Source organism: Lepidochelys kempii, chromosome 3 (genome assembly GCF_965140285.1).
Source record: "Lepidochelys kempii isolate rLepKem1 chromosome 3, rLepKem1.hap1, whole genome shotgun sequence".
In the NCBI taxonomy this organism is placed as follows: domain Eukaryota; kingdom Metazoa; phylum Chordata; order Testudines; family Cheloniidae; genus Lepidochelys; species Lepidochelys kempii.
Window position 1 is genome coordinate 197,395,899 of NC_136382.1, and position 25,343 is coordinate 197,421,241.

A 25,343-nucleotide genomic window follows, 5' to 3' on the forward strand; every position below is an offset into this window, starting at 1 on the left:
TCTCTGCAACAAGGAACAGAACTTCCCTCTCTCCCCGCAAGGAAACAGCAGCCAGGACTGCAGCATCAAGGGTGCACCAGATTCTGTTACTGCAGCCAACCCCAATGCTGGCTCTTCCAGCCCCACAAAACCCAGCTTTGCAGCACGCCAGAGCTGCAAATTCATTTTTGCTTGGGCTCTCCACATCCTACTTCCCCACAGCGTGCACTACAAAACAGCTGTCTGTTTGGTTCTAGAGGTGAGGAGGGAGGGGTTTGCTTCTCAGTCTACCCATGCTGGCATGAGAAGCAGCAAAAGGTCAGGGATAGCTAAGGTAGGAAAGGGCTCTCTATTTAATCTCTCTACTGTTTACAGTGCCCTTCATGGTAGGCACTTTAGAGAGCCTTGCAACATCAATCGGTTCCTTGAGTGCTGATCTTATCCAGCAGAGCAAGAAATTTCATCCAAATGGAGTAGAAAATGCAAAGGGAGAAGGTCACGCCGGAGCTTCATCCCAGCATTCACCCAGTAGCATTAGAAAGGCAGGCAGTGACAAAGGGCAGAAGCAAAGTGCAGGTACTCAAGATAAGGTCGTGCTTCTGTACCAGATAGGACGGGCTACAGACCTTGCTTATACACACCAGATGTGTTCATCATAAGATCTTTGAACGCAGCCAGCCATAACTCAAGAAGGTATTTTACACACAGTGCCACCTAGTGGCTGAATGGTACAATACAGTTTAGCATTCCATTGCTTCCATAAGGAGGTGAAGGATGATAAAGGCTGCAACTTTGTCATGGAAGCCATGAGACTTTTCAGGACTTCTCCAGTGGCCGGTGTGGCTGACCCCAGGGCCACCTGAGCAACTCAGGCAGCCCCTGGGCCAGCTGCATCGGCCGCTGCTGGAGCAGTCTTGGGTCACCACACCCTCCCCCCCCAGCAGCAGGTGTTTGGGTGTGGGAGGGAGCTCAGGGCTGGGGCGTGGGAGGGGGTGAGGACTCTGGGTGGCACTTACCTCGGCGGCGGGTGGGCTCCACAGAAGTGGCGACATTCTCCTCCCTCAGCTCCAAGGCAGAGGCCGCACACAGCCTCCGCCTGCAGGCACTGCCCCTTCAGCTCCCATTGGCAGCAGTTCCTGGCCAATGGGAGCTGCAGAGCAGGTACTTGGGGTGGAGGCCACGTACAGAGCTGCCTAGCCGTGCCTCCGCCTAGGAGCAGGGGGAAGGGGATATCGCTGCTTCTTGGGAGGTGTGGAACCAAGTAGGGAGCCTGCCAGCCCTGCCACCCTCCTCCCCCCAGCACCAGCGGGGGTCCCGGACCGCGCACTGCTGCCCCCCCTCATCCCAGCACCAACGCGGGTCCCAGGCCACCCCCCTCAGCACCTGCGGCACCCCTGGGCTGGCCCCCAGTAAGATTTAGTCAGGGGTATATAGTACAAGTCATGGACAGGTCACAGGCTGTGAATTTACTGCCTGTGACCTGTCCATGAGTTTTGCTATGAAGGTGGCAGGACAAAGCCTTAGCTCAGCCCACCTGACAGGGCCTTGTTACACCTGAACACATTGCCACTCACAGGAGCAGGGTAGGGGCACCAGCCTTCCCCCTCTAACAGGACCTCAACACCATACTAAATTATCTTCATGGCTGGTGTATAATCCTCCCTAGAGGGCTGCACAGCAGAATAGGAAGTGCCACCCTTGGGCCTTACAGCTGGTGGCTGTGATGCAGAAGTAGGGGAGAATTCTCAGCACCCCACCAGCAATCCAGTAGGGGAAGTATATATAGAAAAACTGTATGAAGAACAACGTGAGAGGGTTTAAGAAATAGAGATAAGCAAAGAAAGTTAATATGAGCATGGGATTACTCCCACCCATTACCACTAATGGATAACCTGTTTCTTTACTGGAAGATTTCAAACCAGTAGTAATACCCAGAAACAGCAGAGCAAGTTTAAGGCACAAGACTAGCTTAAGTCAGACCAACACTGCTATTTTAAACACGTCATGTGGAAGATACCTGTCTAAGGGGAAGCAGCGTGCATTTGCTAAGTGACAGAAGACTCACTGCCATGATCAGCTGGTTGCAGAGAATTTTCCCCATCCTGTATTATTCCCAGGTTACCTGAGTGAAGTTTAATTTGCCTTGAGGCGAATCTCCCAGCACACTTTATTCATCTTCTGCACCAGGTATGCTAGGTGGGGGTAGGCCTCCTCAGCCACCTCTGGTATGCAAGCTCGTTGCCTAGAAGACATTTGAGTCTTACTGTAAATCATCTCCTGAAATATCATTGGTGTTGTTTTCTGTCACTCCCATGAGAGTTATCTGTCCTGGCGTCATGATGAAGTTAACTAGCACATACTGCGTGTGCTCTTATCATAAGCCTTTTTTTTTTTTTTTTTTTTTTTTTTTTTTAAAAAAAAGAACTTATGAGAACCCCTAGTCCCTGCACATGCTCTTCCCATCCCTTCAGCAAAAGCACCCTTAACTACAGCCAGCTGCTGTCAGCATAACTGGATTTTGCTTGGGCCAGAAGGGAAAGCACAGAGCTCCCTCTGCAGAGCAAACAGCAAATCAGCAGTTTGTAGATGGCCGACAAGAGGAGCTGAAGTGATCACCATTTCCCTGCAATGGGACACATTGCCCTCCCCACCACGCCTGAGAGTCACAAAATGGCTAGGGGCTGGGGAAATTCAGACTAACAGCAATGGTCTAAACTTCAGAATCTTGCAGCCTGTGCTAATGAACCTCCTCGAGTCCTCTAAAGAGGAGGAGGAAGGCTGGCCCCAGGCTTACATACAGATTTGGAAGTCAGAAGACAGAGGTTCTTTTCCAACCTCTGCAGCAGACCTCCTGGGTGACCTTGAGCAAGTCTCTTAGGATTGTCAATTTCCATTAACTGTAATGGGACATGTACAGGCTCAGCACATCTGGAAAAAAGCAGGCAATTGCCATCCATGCCTGTTTCCTTATGTGTAACATGGGAATACACACACATTTATCTCCCACAGAGGTAATGAGTTGATTCACCATTTGTAAATAAATAGGGTGACCATATTCCCCTATGCTGAATACAAGACACCTGGTAAAATTACTCGTGTTCAAGTGAGTTCAATGGCAATCAGAATTATGCAGTACAAACGTTCAAATTAACATCAGGTTGACTGAGCCTCTAAGAAATACTGTTTAGCTGGATTATTTTTATTTACCTTCTTATCTGCAAGGCTTTAGGGTTCACACAGGGAGAGGTCACACACACACACTCCTGTACACCTCTCTCACACAGGGGGAAGAGGCTGACCAACCCCACCCTCCCTGCCTGGCACTCTTCATCCTCCATGCTGGACCCCCAGGACAGAACCATCTCTCCTAGTACCTGGTGCTACATCTTCCCAAGGCAACACATGGGGAGCACACAGGGGCACATGCCCCCCCCCCCCCGCACAGATTTCTGCCAGGGTTCACACCACAATGCATCCACAGCCTTTTGGCAGCGTGCAGGAGGGAAGGGATGCAAGCTGCTTCCAGCCGCAGGGGAGTGGGAGGGATGACCTGGCCCGTGTCTTTGCAGAGCTCATCTCTTCCCTCCTCCCCTCCCTGGCTTATCCTTTCCTCCATGCACAGTGTCGAAAGGCAGCTAACACCTCCAGGCTGCTGCTGGCCAGTGACATAACTCTGCAGCCTCCTGTCCCCCAGCTACAGCGAAGGCAGGAAGGGGTTAAGCCCTAAGGATGCATTGGGCACCATGGCCCAGGGAACCTGACTGCATGGGCTTCAGTGAACTAGGCCAGAGAGGTGGCTCAGCAGGAGAGGGTGCTCTGAGGACAGAGCAGCCCCGTGCTCCATGGGGGAAGGACCCAGGGTGGGTGGGGGAAGACAGGTGAAGAAGGTGCTAAAGCCCCCGCCCTGGGGGCTGCTGTGGAGCCTGCAGGGTTGGGGCATGATCAGGCTGGAAATCGCTTCACTCCAGAGCTCGGCTGAGGGGCAGAGAGGCTGCCCCATGCCAGCGCTGTGCCAGGCTTTGGCACATGCAGGCCTCGGCTCCTCCTAGCCTGTGCCTTGGGCCGGCGGGTCTTGGGCTTTCCTGGGGCACCAGCCCAGCCCCAGGCAGCGGGGGAAGGAAGGAGCCTGCCGGCCAGGCTGTTGGTGAGCTGAGCGCTCCGCGCAGGGGCTGGTTCTCTGCACAACTCTGAGAGCAGGACACGCCCCACCTAGGGGGGTAGGGAGGAGCAGCGGAGCTGGAGGGGGGCAAAGCAGGGAAGAGGATAGCGAGAGGGGGAAGCACATAAAGGGCACATAGGTGGGCAGCAGAGGCGACGCAGAGCTGGCCTCTGCCTACACTCCCCCATCACTGCAGCTCACAGCCAGAACCAGGCTGGGGCCCTGCTGCCTGAGAGCTGCCAGGCAGCGGGGGGCTATGTGAGGGGGCAGCAGGGGGAGGGGGCAGCCCTGCCTGCTGCAGCTTTGCCCCACCACCAGCCTTGCACCCCCAACCCCCTTGTCAACCAACCAATGGACCCCACCACTCATGGCTGGTGGGCAAGTGACTGGCAAGCTGGGTACTCACCAGTAGTGAGGGGGTGGGGGCAGGGGGGAAGACAGAAAATCTGCAACAATTTGTGTTTTAAGAAAAAAAGTCAGGACACCTGCAGGAGGGCTTAAATAGGGGACTGTTCCTTTAAAAACAGGACCTTGTCACCCTATAAATACTTCACATAGAAGATAGTCTGCAAATGCAATGTTAGTTAATGGGCAGGTATAGTCTACACTTATTGCCAAACCACAGGCAATATCCAATAACGAATTCAGAATGGGATGAACGCCAGGGTGGGGAGGAAGCAACTAGAACTGCTCAGTCCACCTTGTTGGGCAGGAGCTCTCGTGTTAGCACAAAGTAACTTGAACTAGCCTTTTACACCAAAGGAATGCAGTCACCTTGCACCAAAGACACCACTCAGCCAACTTACCAGACAGAGCGGATTAGGCCACCTCCATTTTTGGATGAGGCTTTCATATCACACTCCTATAAGCGTCATGTCAGAAAACCTCAGACACTCTTCCCGAGTCTCACCTGTGGTATTTCACCCCAGTTCAAGTGTTTGTGAACACACAATCCTGACTGATTAAAGTGGGCAGGCAGCATGTCTGTGCACTGCATTAGTACCTAGGAGAGTCCGTCACAGACCACCATGGAACGATACCAGGATATATGGTTGCCACCTGAAAGAATAAAATAGTTGAAGTAAAGTGCAACAGTAGCTGTAACATTACGTTGAGTGGTATCCCAGCATGGGTGCTCCTTTCCCAGGGCTGGCCTCAATGTCCAAACAAAGAGATGGTCCTTGTTTCAGAGGTAGGATCTTTGTGATGGGATGCTGATCGTTAACCATCCTTTCCCTCCTCCTTGAAAGGAAGGAGATTGAAGTGCATTTCCAAGTTATTAGGCACAGGAAGCATCATCGAAGCAGCACTGTGCCCTACTAGCCGATCAAAGTATACAGCCGGTGATTTTTTCCTGTGGAAAATACTGACCTCTAGTGGTATGACATAGAATTTCAGTGCAATTATGAGCTTTCCGCAAGAAAACATTCAAATAGAGTTAGATAAAGATGAGAAATAGTATTTGAGTAGATTTACTGCCATTTGAGAGGTGGGAAAAGGGAGAACTAGGCCCTACTAGAATCCACTGAAGTTTTTTTTTTTTTTTTACTTCAGCATAGAAGAATTAAGTACAATTTTGGCTTTAAAACCTCTAGGTAATTGGCATCTGACATGACCGTAGGCATACTACGTGTTACAGAGCAGAAGCTCATGTTAGGGCATATCACTGTGCCCCAGATATGTTTTTTTTTTTTAAAAAAACCACACAGTCCTCAACTCTGTGGTAGTTGAGTGCCTTACAGGTACCTTGTATCTCTTTGCCAAGAACAGCAAGGTCACGAGTCAAGCTTCTAAATAAGTGAAGTAGTTTAGGAGGAAGCACTGAGCTAGTCCCTACTCCCATGGTGGTCAAGGAGCACCGAGCACTTATGAGAGTCAGGGCACTTGCTCAGAAGCCCTATTTAAAGGTCAGATGGGGGGGGGGCCTTCCTTCTGAATAGCGAGGGTGGGGATAGGCTCTTTCCTCCTACCGTGTCTTCTAGTCCCCTTGGGAGAGGAATAGATCTGCCCTGTCACACAGCCCAGGGAATGAGAGACTTGCTTTCCTCCACAGAACAAGCTAGAACATGGCATCAGTGTACTCAAAACATCAGGCATTGGGCTGGAGCCTAGCTCACTGCAGCAGGTTCTCCAGATCACTAGCCCAGCTTTTTCCTTTCACACCTTAACCTTGTTATTAGCACTAGTCAGTCACTGTGCCCAGCACAAGGCACTGCCATCCACAGTGAAACTGGATCAGATAGATAGGGTGTGATAAGAGCAAGCTTACAAAGCCTGAGCAGCTCCAACAAAAGAATAGCCTTACAGGCCTATTTCCTCATTACCTTCAGGCCTCACAATTAATTTGCAGTCATTTTTTAAAGTCTATTTTATTCTAGTGTAATGACAAGGATAAGACATAACAAAGACAACCCCCCTCAAGTAGAATCTCAGCCCCCCCAAAAAAACCATAAAAATTTCATGAACATATTTTCAGACAAGTCATTTCTATGAAGTTCTAATTTAAAATGATAAAGCTGGAATTCTGTACAGCTAGAGTGTAAAGGTAAGACTAGATGGGACATTTGTTATAAAGACACCACATTTATGTAATTAAATCTGTTTTACATTAGAGCATGCATAGGAGGATTAGGTTGGATGGCAAAGAAAGCAAGGTAGACTGCAGAGTGCCTAGGTAACAAAAACAAAAGAAAAAAGAAAGCAGGTAGTAGGAAGACCAAGGGCAATACAGTTAAGAGATTCCCAGGTACTGCTTTAATTTACTTCTGGTTCTTGTTAAGCAAATAAGTCAACTGAGAGGCAGTTAACTTGCTTAAACTATAATTCTTTACAGGTTTCCCCTCTAACTGAAGTCTTCCATCCTTCCCCACTCCTTGCATCTAATACCAATAGCACACAAGGTGTACATTTTCCATGCATAGTGAGATACCAACTTTATTTACAGGCCAGCTGTTTGAAGGAGTTGTTTCTGCAAGTTACAACAATGAATCAGAGATATGAAACCAGACAATACAAGGTTCAAGTATCCCACCAAGAACTAAAATAAATTCTTTGAGCCACAGCACTATTCACTTCAGCCAACAGAAACAAGTGAAGGAGATACAGGATTGTTCAAGTTCTGTTGAAGGGAATAGGCTATTTCAGCTCATGAATTGTAAATAAGAGGTGATCAGTAGGGAAAAAAAAACCAAACTTTCAGCATAGGTTTGCTTTACAAACGTTCAGACTGTTCAATGGAGATTCTATAAGTCTCAGTTGGGTTGGTTCGCACTTGTGATGTCCATTCTGGGGGCTTGGCTCGGAGCTTTGGCCGGAAGGGGTCTAGAACCAGGTGATCACCAAGGGTACTCAGATCAATAGAAGATACAGGCAGTTGAGACTGTGCTGAAGGTGTCCCACTTGCAACAGGCTCCTCAATACAGGAGTCCTTTGTGGGTCTTTTCCTGAGTATTGTGCACACACTGCTTGCCACCACCACGAGGATGAAGATGAAGAATACTGTAGTACCTACCAGAATTTCCATGTAGCTGAAGAAACCACCAATACCTAAAAAGAAAGATGACAGTCTAGATATTCAGCCTCACACCATAGTTTATGGGTCTGTGTTGAGAGGCTAACTGCAGGTGGAGATTTTAGTCTGAAGGCAAAAATCACATTCAGAATGACCCTACACTGCAATCACACTAGGTAAGACTTTCCAAAGCAGGGTGACTTAGGAGCCAAAGTCCTATTGACTTTCAATAGCTCACATTCCATTTTCAAAAAAGTGATTTTGGCGACATTAGTGCATGCAGTGCTGTGGCAGCTCCCAGGATATTAGCGATCAGGTGGAGGAGGTAGAAGTTGGTCCAATAAAAGATGTTACCTAACCCACCTTGTCTCCCTTTGGAGCTATTGGGGAAAAATATGAATGGGACTTTGGCTTCTAAGTCAATTAACTGTATGTTTACTCATTAATTACAGGCACCTTTGAACCAGCTGCTCTATGCTCTGCTGCAGCTGCAAAGAAGTCCAATTGCAGATTCTTATGGTGATGCATGTTATATAGTCTGGGACAAAGGCAGTTGTCTCCTCATTTCAATCCTCTATTTGGCAGAAGAATTTAGATCTAGGAATGGTTTCCAGATCCAGCAGAATATTTTACTCTGATTCTCTTAATGGGGTAGAGCCCCAATGGCAGAAATCACCAGCAATACTTACAATCCATTACAGTTTGAGACCCAATTTATCTATTCTAGTTCTCATAGGGGAGAGGAAAGCTTGCCTAGTAGTACATGGGCATTGATTTCAACTGCCCATTTATTCCCTACAAATCCCACTGAAATGTTTAGAGTACATTTTGTTCTCTTGTTAGTTTTGGAAAAGATTCAATATAAACAGAAAAGGTAGTTTGGTTATAATTAGAACTGGCTGAATAAAGGGATTTATGAATATGGGCACAATTTCATTTGACTTTTTTGTTTTTGGCAAAGGCATCTGGCCAGCTAGTTTTGTAAACTGTTTGGCAAATATTTATGAACATTTCAGAAGTCAATTTGTGAAGAGTTAGCTAACAAAGGAAGGGGCTAAATTAACAATTTACAATTATTCAAAGTGATTAGATTAACTAACTCGTTATAATCTGACCCATGATCTGTTTTGCCTTATGCAACCATGCCAAAGAGAGTGGTGTCCACACTGGAAGAATCTGAACCCCTTTCTCGCTGTCATCTGCAGAGTTCCACTAAAATATGAACAATTCCAAGGCAATGTGGACTAAAGTCCAGAGAGAAATACTATTTTACACAGTAAGTGGCTAAACAGTTTTTGCCACTCAGACCTGGAGAGCATTTCACAGTAAGCGTCTGGCCATGAGTTCCTTTGGCATATGTTGTTGAACAATTGTTATTAATTCATTCAGTTGTTGTGCTCTAATATATAGATAGTACTTTAATACCATTTCAAATACAAGAGCACGAAGCTGCATATTTAAGATGCAGCACTATTCAAAGAAAGAATTATACTTGCTCATCTGTCTCCTCTACCTGATTGTGGAATGCGGACGCACAGCTCTCCAGATTTCGTCTGAGAGCGATCTTCATACCCTTTTTTACAGCGACATAAGTAAGTGCCATCTTCATTGAGGCAGTCTGCCTCATCACCACACATTCCAATTCCAGAGTTGCATTCATTCACATCTGCAGTGGATAGAACAGGTGCAGTAAGTCTACTGTAGAGCTACACAAGTGCTCTTCAAAAGAGGATTTCCTTGAAATATCAATCACCTTGAACTAATGTGTTATTCCCACCCCAATCCAAGTTTTTTTTTTTAAATGTAAAGGCTACATAAGAACCAAGTTACACATACAGTGATCCAAACCAACTTTATTCAAGCTCTCCTTTTCCCACAAGCCAGATCTATCATGTTGACCGTAAAGCCTATTACAAGGAGCAGCAGCAGCTTTAAACAGTTCAATAATGCAAAGCACATACCTCTAACTGACAATAAAGACATCTGCAACTTCTCAGCTTCTACAGATTTGCCAATGAGATCATTCAGTTGAGAATGGAGTAAAACAGACATATTCCTTTCCTCTGATTTTAAGTGTAACCAGAAAGTGAATGTTGATTTTAGGTCATTTGTCCTGCATTAAAGCAAAGTAACTTCAGCTAAGCTGAGAAGAGAAATGTCCATCTGCATATATATTACTGAACTGGGTTCCATAGCAGGAAGTCACTCTCCATTTATCTACAGATCAAGTACTGGATTCTTCCTCGAATATAGGTCTCAGCCCTAGAGGGACTACTACAGGGGAGGGGAGTTTGTCATTTTCCCTTTCAACTCTTGGTGAGTGGTGATTGAGACACCCCTCACGTGGAGCTGGATTGAAACCACTAGACTCATTTTTTGCTAGGCCACAGACCTGCCATTAAACAGCTTTCAGTCTCAACCAGCCTTAACTTGGTTTATCTGATGTCCTTGAAAGGGTAAAAAAAACAAAACAAACAAAAAACCACACCACATACAACTTGCCCTCAGAGGCCTTCTACTACCACCATGTGTGAAATTTCAACTGGAAACTGCGAGGGATTTTTAGAATCATTCTATTTTAATCCACACCAATAAAGCCTCTGTGCCACACTATTTTCCTACTCCAAGGAAAAGCCATATTTGCAATCTGAAGTAGAAGTCTTGCTAGATCATTGGTAGATGGGAGGAGGGATGGTGAAGTTAGAGCAGATAACTAGCATCTACATTTCCCTTTTATGAAGGACAGTTCTAGATAAGGCATTGCATCAATTGCATTTAAGTGATTTTGAGTGGGTGTAGGTGTCACCCAGTATTGGATTTATAGTCAGCCAGCCATACCTTTTGATCTCCTTTAACTTGATTTCATTGACTTTGTTTACCAAGAGTTTCAGGTTCTTTTGTATCTGCAAAAGAACAGAATGCAGAATGTTGATTTTCATAAGGGGATGGCCAATGCTTAGCCAAGTACTGTGGTCAAGCCTACTCTAAACAGACTTCCTTACAAAGATAGAGGTCTGTATTTTAGTGGTTCTACAGATGGGATGGCTGCCTGGGGAAGAAAAGTTAGTCACCAATCTAAGAGGAGTGTTCCAAAGAATGCAGGACACCTGTCCCCTAGACTAGTTCTCAACTTTTTCCATGCCAGACCACTCCCCACCTCACTTTAGTTTGGACTCCCATACAGCAATATGTGAAGGGCAGGGGGAATTTTAACTCCCCCCCCCCCTCCAGTACCATATCTCAGAAAATATTAAATTATGTAGTAAATATGTGGCAGCTGTTTTGACTTCAAACAGTAGGCCAGGAGGATTCTGTACCCATTTCTTCCTTGCAATGAGGCTGGCTAGGAGGGGACTGTTAGATTCTCAGTGTTTGGCATTAACACAGCTGTCTTCTCTTCAGTGGGATTTTGCCCAGTTCCAGCCATCAGCTAGCTAGCCACTGGAGTGGCTGCAGTGGTGCAAACCCCCTAGCAAAGACAAGTAAAGCCGCTATCAGCATGGGCGGGGGACTTCTTGGTGCTTGACGCTAGATAAGCTGTGCCCACCGAAGACAGCAGCTTTGCCAGTCTACATTAGGGCACCTATAGCAGTAGCACAAGTCAGTATAAATCCTCAATGGAGCCACTTTACCCAACCTGGAGTATATGACCTATGGCTGGGTCTTGCATTTCAGACACTAGGCACAGAACTGACCAGGTAGAACTTCATGCCTATAGAGGAACAGGGTGTCTCTTCAAACAGCCACGTGTAGCGGCCTTAAAGGCAAATGTTTGTAGGTCTGCTCTCCGTAAGTTAGGTAGCAGCTAATTCCTTCTAAAAAATGGTGTTAAGGCCGTCAGCTGATCTTTTGTCTGAACGTTTATCTTTGTATCATATTCTAATCAACTTGTAATTTTATAGTACTTTGAAAGTTTACTATAGACTAAGCACTGTCAGAAACACTGAGGCAAGACACTGAAATGGACACTACAGGGTTAGTTTTGGAACAAAATTAGTATATGGTAGCAGGACGCCCAGGAAGGGGCATTTAGAAGGCCTCTGGATGTGAAAGCTGGGATATCAGAGAGCCACAGAGCGCTCTGATGATCTTGTCTCAAAGCAGTTTAGTAGAACACATCCCTCTTACGTGAAGCTTAATGGATTCCATGAGAGCCTTTTTCAGCTCATCTCCACTATGTGGGATCCATCCCTTGTGTTCAATTTCACTAGTTACTTCAAACAAGACATCTGTCAAAAGAAATAAAACCCAATAAGACCTTAGCAAATACCTTAGCAATTGTACTGAATGTAGTGGTGTAATTAGGATTTAAGTAACTGTTCTGTTTTGTGGCTGCCAACACACACAGCAGGGGGCTAGAATGCAGCCAGAAGAGCTAAGCCAAGAACATTCTTGAATAAGTCAGTCCCATATTAGGTTGATGCTTTTAAAAGTTGTGCCAAAGACAGAACAAAATGTTTGAGACACTCACAAGTTCGGTTACTATTATGCAGTATTAGTGTTATGGCAAGTATTTACACTTTGACTCTAAATTAGAGTCAGTAACCTTTCTGAGTGAATCTGTATCCCTCCACTCATGACCAACAATACAGTCTCATTTGGGATGACAAGCTGTTTAACACCGATACGTTGGCTCTTCTCAAGTAAAGCTGCACAGAGGGTGGTTTCGGTAGGTAGAATGCTGCAACTGCAATTTGGATAGGATGCCAAAATGAAGACTACCTGAATGCATGTGTGTTACATGTATGTTTATTCAATGACATTTACCTTCTTCATATATGAATGTAGATTAGGAAAAAAATAGGATTTGGACTGTACTTTTGCAGGTTGGTTCTTTGGTTTATTGCTCACAATCTGACTCTATAGTGGGTTTTTTAGGTGCTTTTGGTCATGCAAGGCACAGGAGGTTATATCTGTTCCCCAACTGGATAAGCATCATTTGATTGGGTTTCTGCCTCAAATTCATGGCCAGCAAGTGGTGTTCAAATGCTCTTGAAAGTCAAGAGATTAAATCTGCGGTCTCCCAACAGTCAGGCTGGTGTGAAACTGCCATTCATTCATTCGACTGCTAACAAGTGCATGAATACAACTGAGGCTAGTTCTTCAGTACATAGGGAAGATTTTTGCAGTATCTACCCAGTTCTAATTAATAAGCCTACTCTTAGGAATCATGCTTTGGGATCTTTAACATAAGCAAGCAAGACTTCCTTTTTAAAAAGGCACAGATGAGCGACTAAGCATCTGTCACCCTATCCTGTTCCCACTGAGATCAGATACCTCCAATGAGTGAAAGCACATCAAATGAAGGTCCATCGGCACACTGCACAAACTACTAACGACCGGGCACTAGTTTTAACACCAAAAACTCACAGCTTGGTGCTTAGAGGTATTGATCCCCCAAAAGCACATTCCACTAGGTACGTTCCACTTAATAAGCTCTCTCTCGTTGCAGAGAAGTCCTACTTACTGGACCTGTGCTCCTTTGGAGTTCGAGGATAGCTGTCAATTCCCCAAATGGAGTCAACCTCCTAAATATAACTAAATGGGGGAGCTCTAGGGAGGATTGTTTCCAGATGAGGAATAAGCAACAGGAGCAGATAAACTCACAAAAGGAGGAGGGAGAGAAATTGTTTCCAAGGAGACAAAGAATGTTAAAGGAACAAGTTGGTTGCTAATGTCACATACAGGCTCCCTTTCTCCTTCCCCCCTCATCCCCAGATGTATCAGTTGCTTTTTATTAGTTATAGAGTGCATTGTATTCTGCTGTAGTGTACACAATACAATTTTATTGTTCCTATGTAGGAAGAAAACCCTGACGAGTCTTCAGTTGTTACAATTTAGGACTATTAGCTGAAAGCAAGTGATCCATCCCCCCCCCCGCATCTTTAATCTGGTTTCTGATCAGAAGTTAATGCTGGTCTCATGTTTCAGAACCTCACCCATGATAACACACTTCCCCTGCCCAAGTCAGTTACCTCCAGGATTGTGCTGGGACTCCAACATGGTATCATTTTCAAGAGATGTGAAGATAGAAGCCAGATCTGTCGGGGTGAAAGAGAGAAAGGCTAATTTAGTAGCTGTTGAGGAAGGCTGAAAGGGAAGAATGCAGTTTTATAATTCACTTATACCTTTAACAGAAGGGCCATTTGTGCTAGTGATGCTTTATAAAGAATAGGCCTAGTGATCAGGTTACAGTCTGAGGTGCTTCTGTAATGAAGAGTCCTGAGATGGTCTAAAAAAAGACCAGTTACACACTGAACACCTAAAGAGGTTTTCCAGTGTTCCCTTGAACTTGCTAGGGCAGCTGTGCCATAGCACTGTTCTAAACACAGACATTCTACTTATCAAGTAGAGTCTGGTACCATGTGCTGGATCTTCACAATGAGAGGCCAGTAAACTAGGGGCAGGTCTACTCTGCCCCACAGTTTAGAGTTAAAGAGTTAGTGCAAATTTACATTCACACCCACAGCAACCACATGGGGGAGCTACAGCATATTTATGCTCCTGTAATCCAGACTGCAGGGCACCATAAGGCATGCCTTAAATTCTCTCCCCACCTCATGAAGTGGCAAGAGTGTTCAAAATTTTTGAATACTCTAGTGAGCCTCCACTTAAGAGGTCAGTTATGAAGTTCAGTAGGAAAAAACCCCATCAGTTACAAACCAAACCTGTGAATTGAGGCAAGTGAAAGTGTGGGTTTTAGTGGAGGTGAGGCAAGAAAACAAGCTGACAAATGCAGACTTTTGCAGTTTTAACTGTGGATAGGCTGTATAAGAATCTCAACAAGTATGGCAGAAATGTAGGCCCAAGTCCTGTGAAACACTATAAAGGCTGAGAGAAGAATGTGGATGTCTAGTGCATAAAACCTTCCTTCTTCAGATACAGCTAGGCACAGAAGAGGTGTAAAGGGGGATGTGTGGTTTACATTCAGAGCAATAGGGATGGTGAAAATCTTCACGTCCAGTCATTCAACACTTCTCAAAGCTATTTCTGACCCTGACAGGAAGCATCTTTCAGACACAATAAAAAAGCCACACCCATAGACACTAGAATCACTGTCTGGGCTATTGCCTTAACATACTATACATCTGCCAATCCAAGCAGAAAAATCTAACCATATAAAGTTTGCTTACTTACCAAAGGAATCTTTTTCATGCTCTATTTTCAAGGATGCACTGTCCTTTGATACCCCACCAGAAGAGGGATAGGAAGGATGTGATTTTGTGCTCATGATCAGTGGAGGTTCTTGGTCTTGAGTTACTGGAATGCCAAGGTGTGCAGTAGCAGCAGCTGTCTTTCCCAATGGGCTGCTTCTGGTGCTGCTCAGGAGAACAGGTTTGAATTCAGCAGCAGTGGTCTCTGCGTGGTAACTGCTAGGGACATCCAGTGTGTTGTGTAGGGCAACAGTAACCATGATGGACTCTGTTTTGAGAACTTTAAGCATTCCCAAAGTAAGAGGCTCAACATTAAGTTTAACATTTTTGAGGACAGAAGCTGGCTTTGAGTACAGATCACCTTTGTCATTTCCCTTTCTGTGTGTTTGATGTTCAATATGATGGTCTTTAATGCTTCTCTCCGAGTTAGTCACATGCTTTAGCTGACTAATTATTTCTTGACCATCCCTGCTCAGCCTGGCATTAGATTGGAAGTCTTCTGCAAAAGCAGGATGACTGACCACTGTCTCATTGTTCACACAGTTTGACTGGAGCACCTCTCTGTCTTTGATCGATGCAGCTCTAAAGCTTTGAGAGGAGGTCGTTCGAATGCTCTGCTCTTCCCATGTGCCCTGCAGAGATTGCAAACCACGTTGAGGGGTAGAATTTCTATCTACAGCTTGTCTTGCATCTGGCTGTAGGTCTTCCATACTAGCTGGACTCCAGAAAGCAGCTGAGCTGTGCTGGGGTCCTACTGACTTTGTTGTTTTGACACTTCGCATCTCCACAGATTTCATGGGCTCCTTTAAATGCAGAGGCTCAGAGAGCAGGTTCGAGTGGATTGTTGGCCTGTGCATAAGTTTACCAAAAGCAATAGTTTGCTCTTTATTTTGGATGTTTAGCCTCAATATATTTAATGCTGGAGTTACCACGAGGGAAGAAAAACGTTCTGACTTTCCACTACTGTTTTCATTACCCAAAGATTTCATAAACTGCTGCCACTTCAGGTCATGAGTCCTGAAGGTCACGTCCATGTCTTTTAAGAGAGGGATGTGGGTGTTGTTCTCAAGAACAAACCTTAAGAAAGCTTCTAGTCTCGTTGAGCTTCCATTTTTGTCCCAACCTTCTTTGTCAACCATAGGCAGCTTGTTAAGCAGTTGATTTTCATTATGAGCTGTGCTGGTCTTTACAAAATCCAGAAGACCTCTGTAGTGTTTTATGGGTGATTTAGGGTAGAATCGGATACTGCCGTACTTAGTTTTCCTAGTTGTTTTCTGAACTGGCTCTTGAGTATCATTTGTAGATCCTGAAGTTTCATAGTCTTTGAATACATAATACTGTCCTTTGAAATATTTGCGTTCATGGTTTAAGGGATTGCCCTTGGACAGAAACACAACATGGACAGCCAGAGCCTGAGTAGCAAAGATCAGAGTACCTTGGTTCTTACAAGCATAAACTACTTTTCTTTCCACACTTGACGAGACCCCTTGAAAAATTATTTTATCTGTGTTTTCATCACAATCATCCTTCCCCTGAAATCCCTTTATGTAAATCAGGATGTGTTTTTGGGGGCCTGCCCAAATGGTCCAGTTGCACCAAATGTTGGTTTGAATACCACTATGTGCTGGCGGGGAAAATGTCCCAATTTCATCTTTCAAGGTGACGTGGCAACTTCTTATAGGAAGATACAGCAACAACCAAGGTAATTCTGGCACTGAGGAGGAAGGACAACATGTGGAAGGAAAAGAAAAAATGAAGATCAATTTTCGTTGTAGAAACTTTAAAAAACCCACCTTGTTTACAAGCAAAGCCAATTCCTTCCATCATAGAAAGAGACCTGTCTGAGTGCATTCCTACTGCTACGTTGTTTTTCTACCTTCTCTCCTGCTTTAAATTGTTAAAAAAAGTTTAAAGAGGGAATAAAACTATTACTGGGGCTCTTTGTTAGCTATGCAAACCAGTATGGCTCTGCCAGGTCTCTGCACTGTTTTTTCAGTTACTCCTTCCTAATTTTGAAGAAAAATAAATAATTTTGACCAGCTCTATCCCTAACCATTAATTATGACCAGAGGCAATTTGTCAGTCTAATTTTTAATTGTTTCACCAGCTCTATAGTTGGACAGACTGCTGGGTAAATCATTTGCTTGATGAATTGAAATAAATCAAGTTACTCAACTATTTGCTCTTCAGCCAACTCCATTTAATATTGGCAATATCCACCAAGAACCATGCCAGCTGGATAGCAAGAATTTGTCCCCCAGGTCATCAGGATCTGGCAGTAGCAAAGAGGTTTTAGTGTAAGAAACTTTGCCACTGACACCCAAGACAGGAATGGTGAGGAACAACATAAGTTCAAACGAGTCTCACACTCCCAGGATTGGTGGGAAGACGAGAAGTCTGCAGAGGGGCAGGAAGAATATAGAGCTCATCGAGCACCCTTTTTGGTGATCACAAGAGGACATAAATGATCACGCTTCCAGTAATGCCAGTCATGAGTCACAAGAACACTGTAGTCCAAAATTAGATTGGAGAAAGACAAAGTTGTTATTCTATTAGAACCAATCAAGATGGGCAGTCAAAAGGGGACATGTTGCCCTTCGGACTGGTGGGAGGGAGGAAGAATTTTGGCACATGGGTTGCCTAGTTACAAAATGAAACTCAAAACCACAACTCCCTGACTGTTGCTTTAGACTTGAGCCAGGATGTCAGTTCCTGAATCTCAGTCATTAGAATTCCTAAACGATAATGTATTTAGTGCAAAGAAACCCTTATTTTTCAAGATTTCTCTTGGACTCATCTGCTGAATTGATCTCATTAACAAGAATAATGGGAAGCTGGTAATTGCATACTTTGCATGGCAGCCATAAGCATTCAACATCAGAAACTTCTAATTCAGCATCAAATATCATGCTGTAGTACTGCTAAGTAGTTATAACAGCAGAGGGCTACAGAATCCACAGTATCCCCCACTCCTCAACCCAACCATATGGTTACTCAGGATTTAAACCAAGAGACAGCAAAAATTTACCTAGATACACAGCAAATGTTAAACATACCAATATAGTTCAGGGGGACTCTTGCTTCTGAAGTTGATGCATTCTCAGGTGCGCGAGCAGAAGAGGATTGGAAAGAATGTGAATCTACGCTCTCTTTTGGTGCCTGTTTCTCAGCTGGAGTCAGAGCGTGACTAGATGCAGTAGCAGAGCTCCGAGAGGCATTGCTCCACTCAGTGGTTTGCTGCACTTTGTGATGTTTTGTGGTATCTGGGAATGTGTGTTTCAGTGGGGTGTTACTCATCTCCTTTACAGGCTCAGTCATTTTAACTTTATTATTCATGGCTATGTGCTCCAGAGGTGGAGTAGCCCTAGGGCTAGAGGCTATAAGGCCAGTTTTAAACATGAGCTCATTTTGCTTTACTCTAGTTGGCCTCGTTCCCACTAAGGGGGTTTTAGGAAGGCTCTCTGTTACAGGAGAAAGGTTACTTGTATGGCCCTCGGATCTGAGGAGCCCAAGCTCAGGTTCTGGTTTTAAGGCTTGCAGCCGAGTTGTGTCTGAGAAGAAGGTGCCAGTGATGAAGTCTGTGATGAAATTCCTTTCCTCAGCCTTTCCAGGTTGTGCAGTTTCTGCCTCATGGATGCTCTCTCTCTCACCTTTCAGTGTTGATTGTTGGACACCGATTTTCTTTTCCTGAAGAAAGAAATTAAGAGACTGTGTTGTACTTGGGAGGGCATGTCTATATTCTGTAGCAGCTGGAGCCCCATAGCAGTCACTGTGTGGCTTTGACCGAGGCTTGCCTTCCAACAGGTCCTCCTCCTCAGCAGCTGGAGGAAGCAGCACTCTTGTACTTAGAGGGATATGAGCTAGCTCTGTGTCAGTGTCAATGTACCGGCCGCTTTTTGTTCTCAAATGGAGCTTGGTTCTAAGTGCACTAGCTCTCTGAGCAGTTGGAGGAAGGGACGCTTCTTTACTTGTGATGACAGGCTCCAGTTCCATAGCAGCCAGAGGAAAGGTCACTTCTGTACCTGGGAAGAGGACAGGGCCTAGATCTGAGGCAGCTAGAGAAAGGGATGGTTCTGTACTTGGGAAAGGGGTGACAGGCTCCAGCACTGAGGTGACAGGCCCCATTTCTGTGGAAAAAACAGGAAGGGACACTTCTGTGCTTGGGAAGAGGACAGGGCCCAGTTCTGAGGCAGCTGGAGAAAGGGATGGTTCTGTATGTGGGAAGGGGATGACTGGCTCCAGTTCTGTGAGGAAAACAGGAAGGGAGGTTTCTATACTTGGGATGAGCTCTGAGGCAGCTGGAGGAAGAGAAACTTCGGTACTTGGAACAGGCTCCAGTTCCATCACCAGGCCCACCTGCTGGCTGCTTTTCATACCCAAATGGAGCACCTCCGACACATTTACTTTAGCAGCTTGATGCAGGGACACTTCTGTACTTGGAAGGATGCTTTCTAGTTCTGTAGAAGCTGAATCCACATGTTGACTGCTTTGGAGCCTCAAATGGTACTCACTGTTTAACAAACCATATGGTGCTGCAGTAACCAACATGATTTTCAGCTGGTCAGTGACTTCCATAGAACTTTCCAGAACAGAAACATCAAGAGGGTTAATATTTTTGAGGGTAGTTGTTCTCAGATCCAGTTCAATTACAGACTTCTCTCCACTGATCCTCTGAGTGGAGCTTATTTGGTAACTTCCAGCTTTATCCATTCCCCTTGTCTCAGGTTGTGACTGATCACCAAGCACAACTTGATCCTGACTGGTCATTCGGAGGCTAGGCAGAAAACCTTTCACAAGGCTATCACTGGGACTGCTCACCACCTTATAAGCCAAGATGTTGGACTGCAAAAGATTATCCTTCACCAAGGTAACCCTGCTGAGACTTTGGGAAGGGGTAGAGCCAGTATTCTTGTCTCCTATGGTTTCCACTCTGTCATGGGCTACGGAATGCAAATATGAGGCCAGGACAGGGTAACTCAGAGGTGTTGGATTTATATTCAGTTGTAAATCTTCCATATTAGTTTGCCTCAAACTAGTGAGTAAAAAGGACATTCTGCTTTCTGGTCCTTCTAACTCCATCGATTTCAAGGGTTCAGTTAGATGAGAAACACTTAAGTAAGAAGTCTCAGAAAGAAAGCCTGGAAGACTTTTTGGCCTGTACACCTGGCTAAAGTCTACCAGGACTTCTTCACACTCTGTGGGTCTCAACTCCCAGATATCAGGTACAGCAGATTGAGGTAGGCTTCCAAAAGACTTTCCTATGCCAAGACTCTTTTCTTTGTCCATTGATGTAGACAAATGAAGAGACTCCAGCAAGCTATGAGCTTCTGTTTTTAAAAGTTGAGACTTTGCATCATGCTGAAGTTTAAGTTGAAGAGAACTTTCAAGAACTTCAAGATTTTGACCTTCACCCCCTACCTGTAATAACCCTGTGTTATTAAGTACAGTTGTCTTGTTAAGGCTTTTGTTAAGATTCTCAGTACTTAAAGCTGTACTAATGTTTGTATCATCTGAAATCTCTCCATGGTATATTACTGATACTTTGTTAGATCTGGGAGTGCTGTGACTAGTTCTCTTTGATGTTGGAATAGGGGCTTGAGAAACTAAGATATCGTCAGAAGAGGAATCAATGTCACGGTGTTTGAATATATAATACTTTCCTTTAAAGTATTTTTTTCTAGGGTTTGAAGAATACTTAATCAGAAATACTACATGGACAGCCCGGGCATAGGTGGCAAAGACATGAATCTTCTTGTTCCAACAAGCATAGATTACAGTGTTTTCTACTAATGAAGAGACTCCTTGAAATAGGATTTTATCATCATTTGTGTCACAGTCCTCATTGGTCATAAATCCTTTGATATAAATGATTATGTGTTTTCTGGAACCTGCCCATATGGTCCAGTTGCACCAAATATTTAGCTGAAAATGGTTATATGTTGGAGGAGAAAACTCCCCAAGCTTTTCCTTCAGGACTCTATGGCAACTTCTCACAGGGACATACACCAACATCCAAGGGAGCCCCAGGTCTGGAAGACAATATGAGAGAGACAGATTCAAGCTAAAGCCTTCCCAGAAAGGTAAGAAAGTCCCCTCCCCACCCCCCAAATCATCTCAAAGATTTCCACTCTCCCACTTTGCACAAAAAAGTCTTCACCCTCCCCTGCACCTTTTCCCTCAGAGACCAGGTGTATTATAAGACTCCATTGCAAGTAATTTGAGTAGGAGCCAAGGCCCAGATCCTCAGGCATATTTAAGTGCTGAACTCCCATTGAAATCAATGGGTCACACTCCTAAAAAGCCTTTGAGGATCTGGGCTCAGCTGCTGTGGCTTGGGAAGTGGAGAGAGAAAGAAAATAAGGCCATGTCTACACTAGTGAGCTTACAGCTGTACTGATGCTCTCTCATGTAGATATTCTATGCCAATAAGACAGAGCTCCCCATGGACATTAATCCACCCCCCAAAAAGTGGGCATAGCTATGTCAGCGGGAGAAGCTCTCCTGCTGACATAGCACTGTGCACATTACTACTTATGCCAGCATAATTTAGGTCACTCAGGAAGGTGGAATGTTCACACCTCTGAGCAAAATAAGGTTTGCTGGCATAAATGATCGTGTCAACATACATTTACCTCAGAAGAAAGTCTTAGGCTAACATGGGTGGGGCTTGAGATACCCAAGAGGTTTTATAGAATGATCATACCCTAGAGTGCAGCTCTGAAGCTTTCCAATTCATAGATGAAGAGGGAAAGCTAGACAATCCACATCTAGGTTTATTGGGATTTAAGGAAAAAATCACCTCCTGTACTGGGATGGTTCTAAGAATTACTCATTTCCCAGCTGTACAAACCTTTAAGAGCTAGTCAGGTACTCAGAGGTCAATAAGGTTAGAAATGGAATCAGTAAGCAGTGCTCCATGTGATCCACTGCTTCCCCAAGTAAATTTGAGACAGCTTTTACTTTTGGGGGGTAGGGGACCTGGACACTGGTGGCAGGAACTGACAGCATCTAGAAGCAAACAGTGAGAGAACATGTTCCCCTGCCTCTGCCAGTGGGTGGCTGAACCCCAAATGGCTGCTGATAAGTCACTCAGTGGTTTTGTAATATGGGAGATAAGTTACTCAGTGGTTTTGTAATATGAACCAATGTCTGAAGAACAGGTTAAAGCGATCTAACTGCCTGCAAGTTGCAGCATCATCTGCAGATTACCGAGCAACTATACTTGGCACATCCAATTTACCCAGATCATGATGGGACCTTAGTATTGACAGCTACACTGGAATCCATTTGGATGCACCACGCATTCAAAGGAGACGTGCCTTTTGTCACACGGACTGCAGTTAAGCTGCTTTTTTGGGAGACTGCCTAATCTATAGAAACTTCTGCTTTAGAGAGGAAAGCATTGAGAAACAAATGGTGAATTGCCACTTGCATCACTCAGCATTAGGTAAGGTCATAAAAATGCACTTTCACTTAGATTCAAAGGTGTCCCGAAGGCAAACACAATCCACAAGGAGTGAAGTGGTCAACATGTACTTACGCAAACACTTCCATGTATACAGGCACCAAACAGAGGCAAGTGCTATTAAGGCACAATTTTGTTGAGCAAGGTAGCTTTACAACTGCCTCAGTAAGTTTGCCAAGCCCTTTGACAATAAGATGAGACAATCTCTGCTCCTCCGAGTGGAACGTTGAGCCCTGTTTGATTTCAGCTCTCCATATCTAATTGCACTCCTTTGACACAGCATTATGCTGCCATAAAAACAAAACAAGCACTGCATTCCACAGCATTTGAGCTTTTTCCAAATTAACTAAGGTGAATGCAATGATGCCATACGGCACGTACTGGTGTAGCAAGATAAAGATGGCAAAATATATATAATTTTTGCCCCTTCTGACACTGGTGTCTCCCCTTTAACAAGCAGTAGCAGCTTCCCAAAGGAGGGGAAATCAGTGACAGAGTCTAAGTGTAATTTGTTTTCTTTACATTCATACACTAGTCCTGAAATTAGATGGTCATACAGCACACAGGGAAATCCATTCTTCAAGGAATCTCAGCCCAATACCAACACCCCATTCCTAGGGAGCAGCTTTGCTTTTCTGCTTTGATCTTCTTGAAGCAAACACTCCTGTCGCTTGCACAGATCCTTCTCCCGGGACCCTGCCTCTACACAGAGCCTTGCATAACAAGTAGTGACACCACAGTATCTCTCTCCAGGTTTCAAAACTTGCTCACACAGCAAAGCAAAGCACTTGGAAGACTATAACAGCACCACTTGGTGAGGCCTGCCATAAAACGATGCATGGGGCATTTACTTCCGATTCTATACTTAGATCAGAATTCATAATACAGGAGATATAGAACACTCCCAATAGAGAGGGGGAGTTTTTTGGAGCAGGTGACCCAGTAATGGACATCAATTCAGTAGTTTTGGGGTCTGTTTCCCACTCCTAGTCATCATTGTGAAGGAAAAAAAGGTTAAACTAGGAGTGGTAGAAAGAGGCTAATTCAATGAACTGGAAAACCTATCCCTTGTGCAGAAAAAGGTACACTATTTGCCATAAAAAAAACCTTGAAGAAAGAAGGGCCCTTGAGGCTTAATGGATGTTCAACCTAGAGACCTAGGATTGTTTTTTCAATCTGGCCCTGCCACCTGACTTACTGATTGTTTGAGGTAATAGTATTAGCTGCAGTTAAGTGTTTCTTCCTTAAAGCACCAGTTTTCCAAGAAGAATCTTGGAAGTATTTTGTAGTTTGGTGGTGGAAAAGGGACTTTTCTTTTCCCTAGCTCCTGAGGTAAGGTGTCCCTAAATACCACTCTGCAATATACAACTTCTGCAGCCATCTTTATTACTGCTAGCCTTTATTCCAAATCCTGGGGAACATGCAAAAATTTTGGATTTAACTGAAAGCTTACTTGCTCTAAACAATAATGGTGTAGTTAAAAATTTAATTCTTACCTGGTTTCAGCTGTTGAGACTCTTGCAGGGAACTGTTTGCCTGTAAAGAAAATAGAGGGTTAGTTCTTGTTACAGGAAAAAGCCACTGTGAAGGTGTTCACAGCTTTCTCCTTACTCATGGTCACTTAAACCAAAACCTTGTAGCAGCTGATCACTACCTCTGCTAGGGTATTAGAAAACTAGCTTTGATGGTTTCTAGCTTCCATCTATGGTGTATGAGGAATAGAGAGGAAAGTAGGATTTATAGAGGAACAAAGACAGGCTACTAGAGAGTTTAGTTTACTGCATTATGGGGTGTCTACATGGCAATACTCAAACATGGACAAGCCTTCTACTGTTCTCTAGTACTTACCCTCCCTTCAGCTTTATTCACATTGGGGCTGGACTTTACTAAGTCCAAGTGAACCTGCTCATTAAATCCCTGTCCCAAGGAAGAAAAGAATAGGAGGAGTAGAAATACTGAGAAAAACAAAGGTTTCATGGCAAAGCTTTACTGAGAAGCTACATTAGAAAGAAAACAAACCAGAACTCCCACCCAAAGAATAAACAACCAGGTCTCCCCAGACACAGTTAGCACAACAAACTCTGTTGCTATAGATTTCCTGGTTCATCAGCTCACCCTCCCTCTTTGGGAAATACCCCCTTATTATAGAAGGGGTAGGGGGAGAGTTAATTAATTTATACACGTCCTGTCTACTCAGGTGTTATCTATTATCTAATCAGAGCTGCCAAGTAGCATTCACTAGGAGGAGGCGAGCTCTCTCATTTGGAATGAACTATAATGCATATTCAAAGATTCTCTCCTGCTGTTGGAGGATTTTGCTGTGTGTTTCAATGAGACATTTAAAGGGACACTGTCAGGAGGTTTATACCAAACAAAGACTTTGACCTTGGAAACATTTTTGACATATGCTTAACTCTACACACCTGAGTAGTTAATGGGGACTGTTCACATCCATACAGTTAAGCAGGTTGGGGGGCAAAATTAGAAAAAAATCAATTAAGTTTTTATAAAACCTACTATAAACATCAGTGTTTTCAATAACATTTTAAAACCAGCTGTCAGTGAAAGCTGAGATTTACATCTTTCCCTTACTGTGTTTGTAGCCCAGGCATGGCAGCATTATGCTCGTGGATGAGAAAGGGAATCAGACTTGAAATACAAGTGAATCTTATCTCATTGTATAAACTGATCGAAGCACAAAAAGCAACTAGCTTGAATAGTGACGTGTAAATTAGACGTTTAAAATTCTTTATGCTGTAATACTCTTAACATGTCATTGGTAACCCACACAAGGCAATTAGAGTTGTTAACTTGATAGTGTCAATTTAAAAGGTCAATCATAATTTTGGTTCTTTGAAGGTAAAGCTGATGGCCCTGCTTTTGCAATGAGTTCTGTGTGGGTGGATCCCTGCACTTGTGCACAGCTCCATGCAGGATCAGGGCCTAACTCGTTTAGGCCCTTAGTCTGAAAACTGCACCACCTGCCCACAGCTTCATTGACTTCAGTGGGGCTCCATTGGGGGCACAGGGGCTGCCCGCATGGAGCTCAGGGCAGGATCAGAACCTAAGCAGTTG

At 44.5% G+C, this 25,343-nt stretch overlaps 2 protein-coding genes across 2 annotated transcripts in view; one reads left to right on the top strand and one right to left on the bottom strand.

The window, feature by feature from the left end:
- TMEM17 (transmembrane protein 17) overlaps nt 1-19,630 on the top strand; it is a 65,067-nt gene extending 45,437 nt beyond the window's left edge. The window contains exon 6 of the mRNA XM_073339544.1: nt 19,528-19,630. Within this exon, the coding sequence (XP_073195645.1) occupies nt 19,528-19,534 (7 nt within the window). The 3' untranslated portion in view covers nt 19,535-19,630. The remainder of the gene's footprint in view (nt 1-19,527) is intronic.
- Nucleotides 6,560-19,372, bottom strand: LOC140909674 (uncharacterized). Its single transcript, XM_073339535.1, has 8 exons — nt 17,860-19,372; nt 14,787-16,517; nt 13,625-13,690; nt 11,778-11,878; nt 10,488-10,552; nt 9,611-9,762; nt 9,163-9,315; nt 6,560-7,684 (listed from the first exon to the last, which is right to left on the bottom strand). Exons 1-8 carry the CDS (start codon nt 19,349-19,351, stop codon nt 7,350-7,352), a joined length of 4,095 nt encoding a protein of 1,364 aa, XP_073195636.1. The 5' UTR covers nt 19,352-19,372; the 3' UTR covers nt 6,560-7,349.
- Nucleotides 19,631-25,343: the final 5,713 nt, after the last annotated feature.

Bases quoted from the DNA above. Each gene is read 5' to 3' on its own strand.
- LOC140909674 (XM_073339535.1), bottom strand. From the start codon at position 19,351: ATGTTGGTTACTGCAGCACCATATGGTTTGTTAAACAGTGAGTACCAT. The intron at 16,518-17,859 runs GTATGTTTAACA...CTTCCTCCTCAG, and splicing joins AGTCCCCCTGAACTATATTG to TGCCAGAATTACCTTGGTTG. The intron at 11,879-13,624 runs GTAACTGACTTG...TTCTTTTGACAG, and splicing joins GTCCCAGCACAATCCTGGAG to ATGTCTTGTTTGAAGTAACT.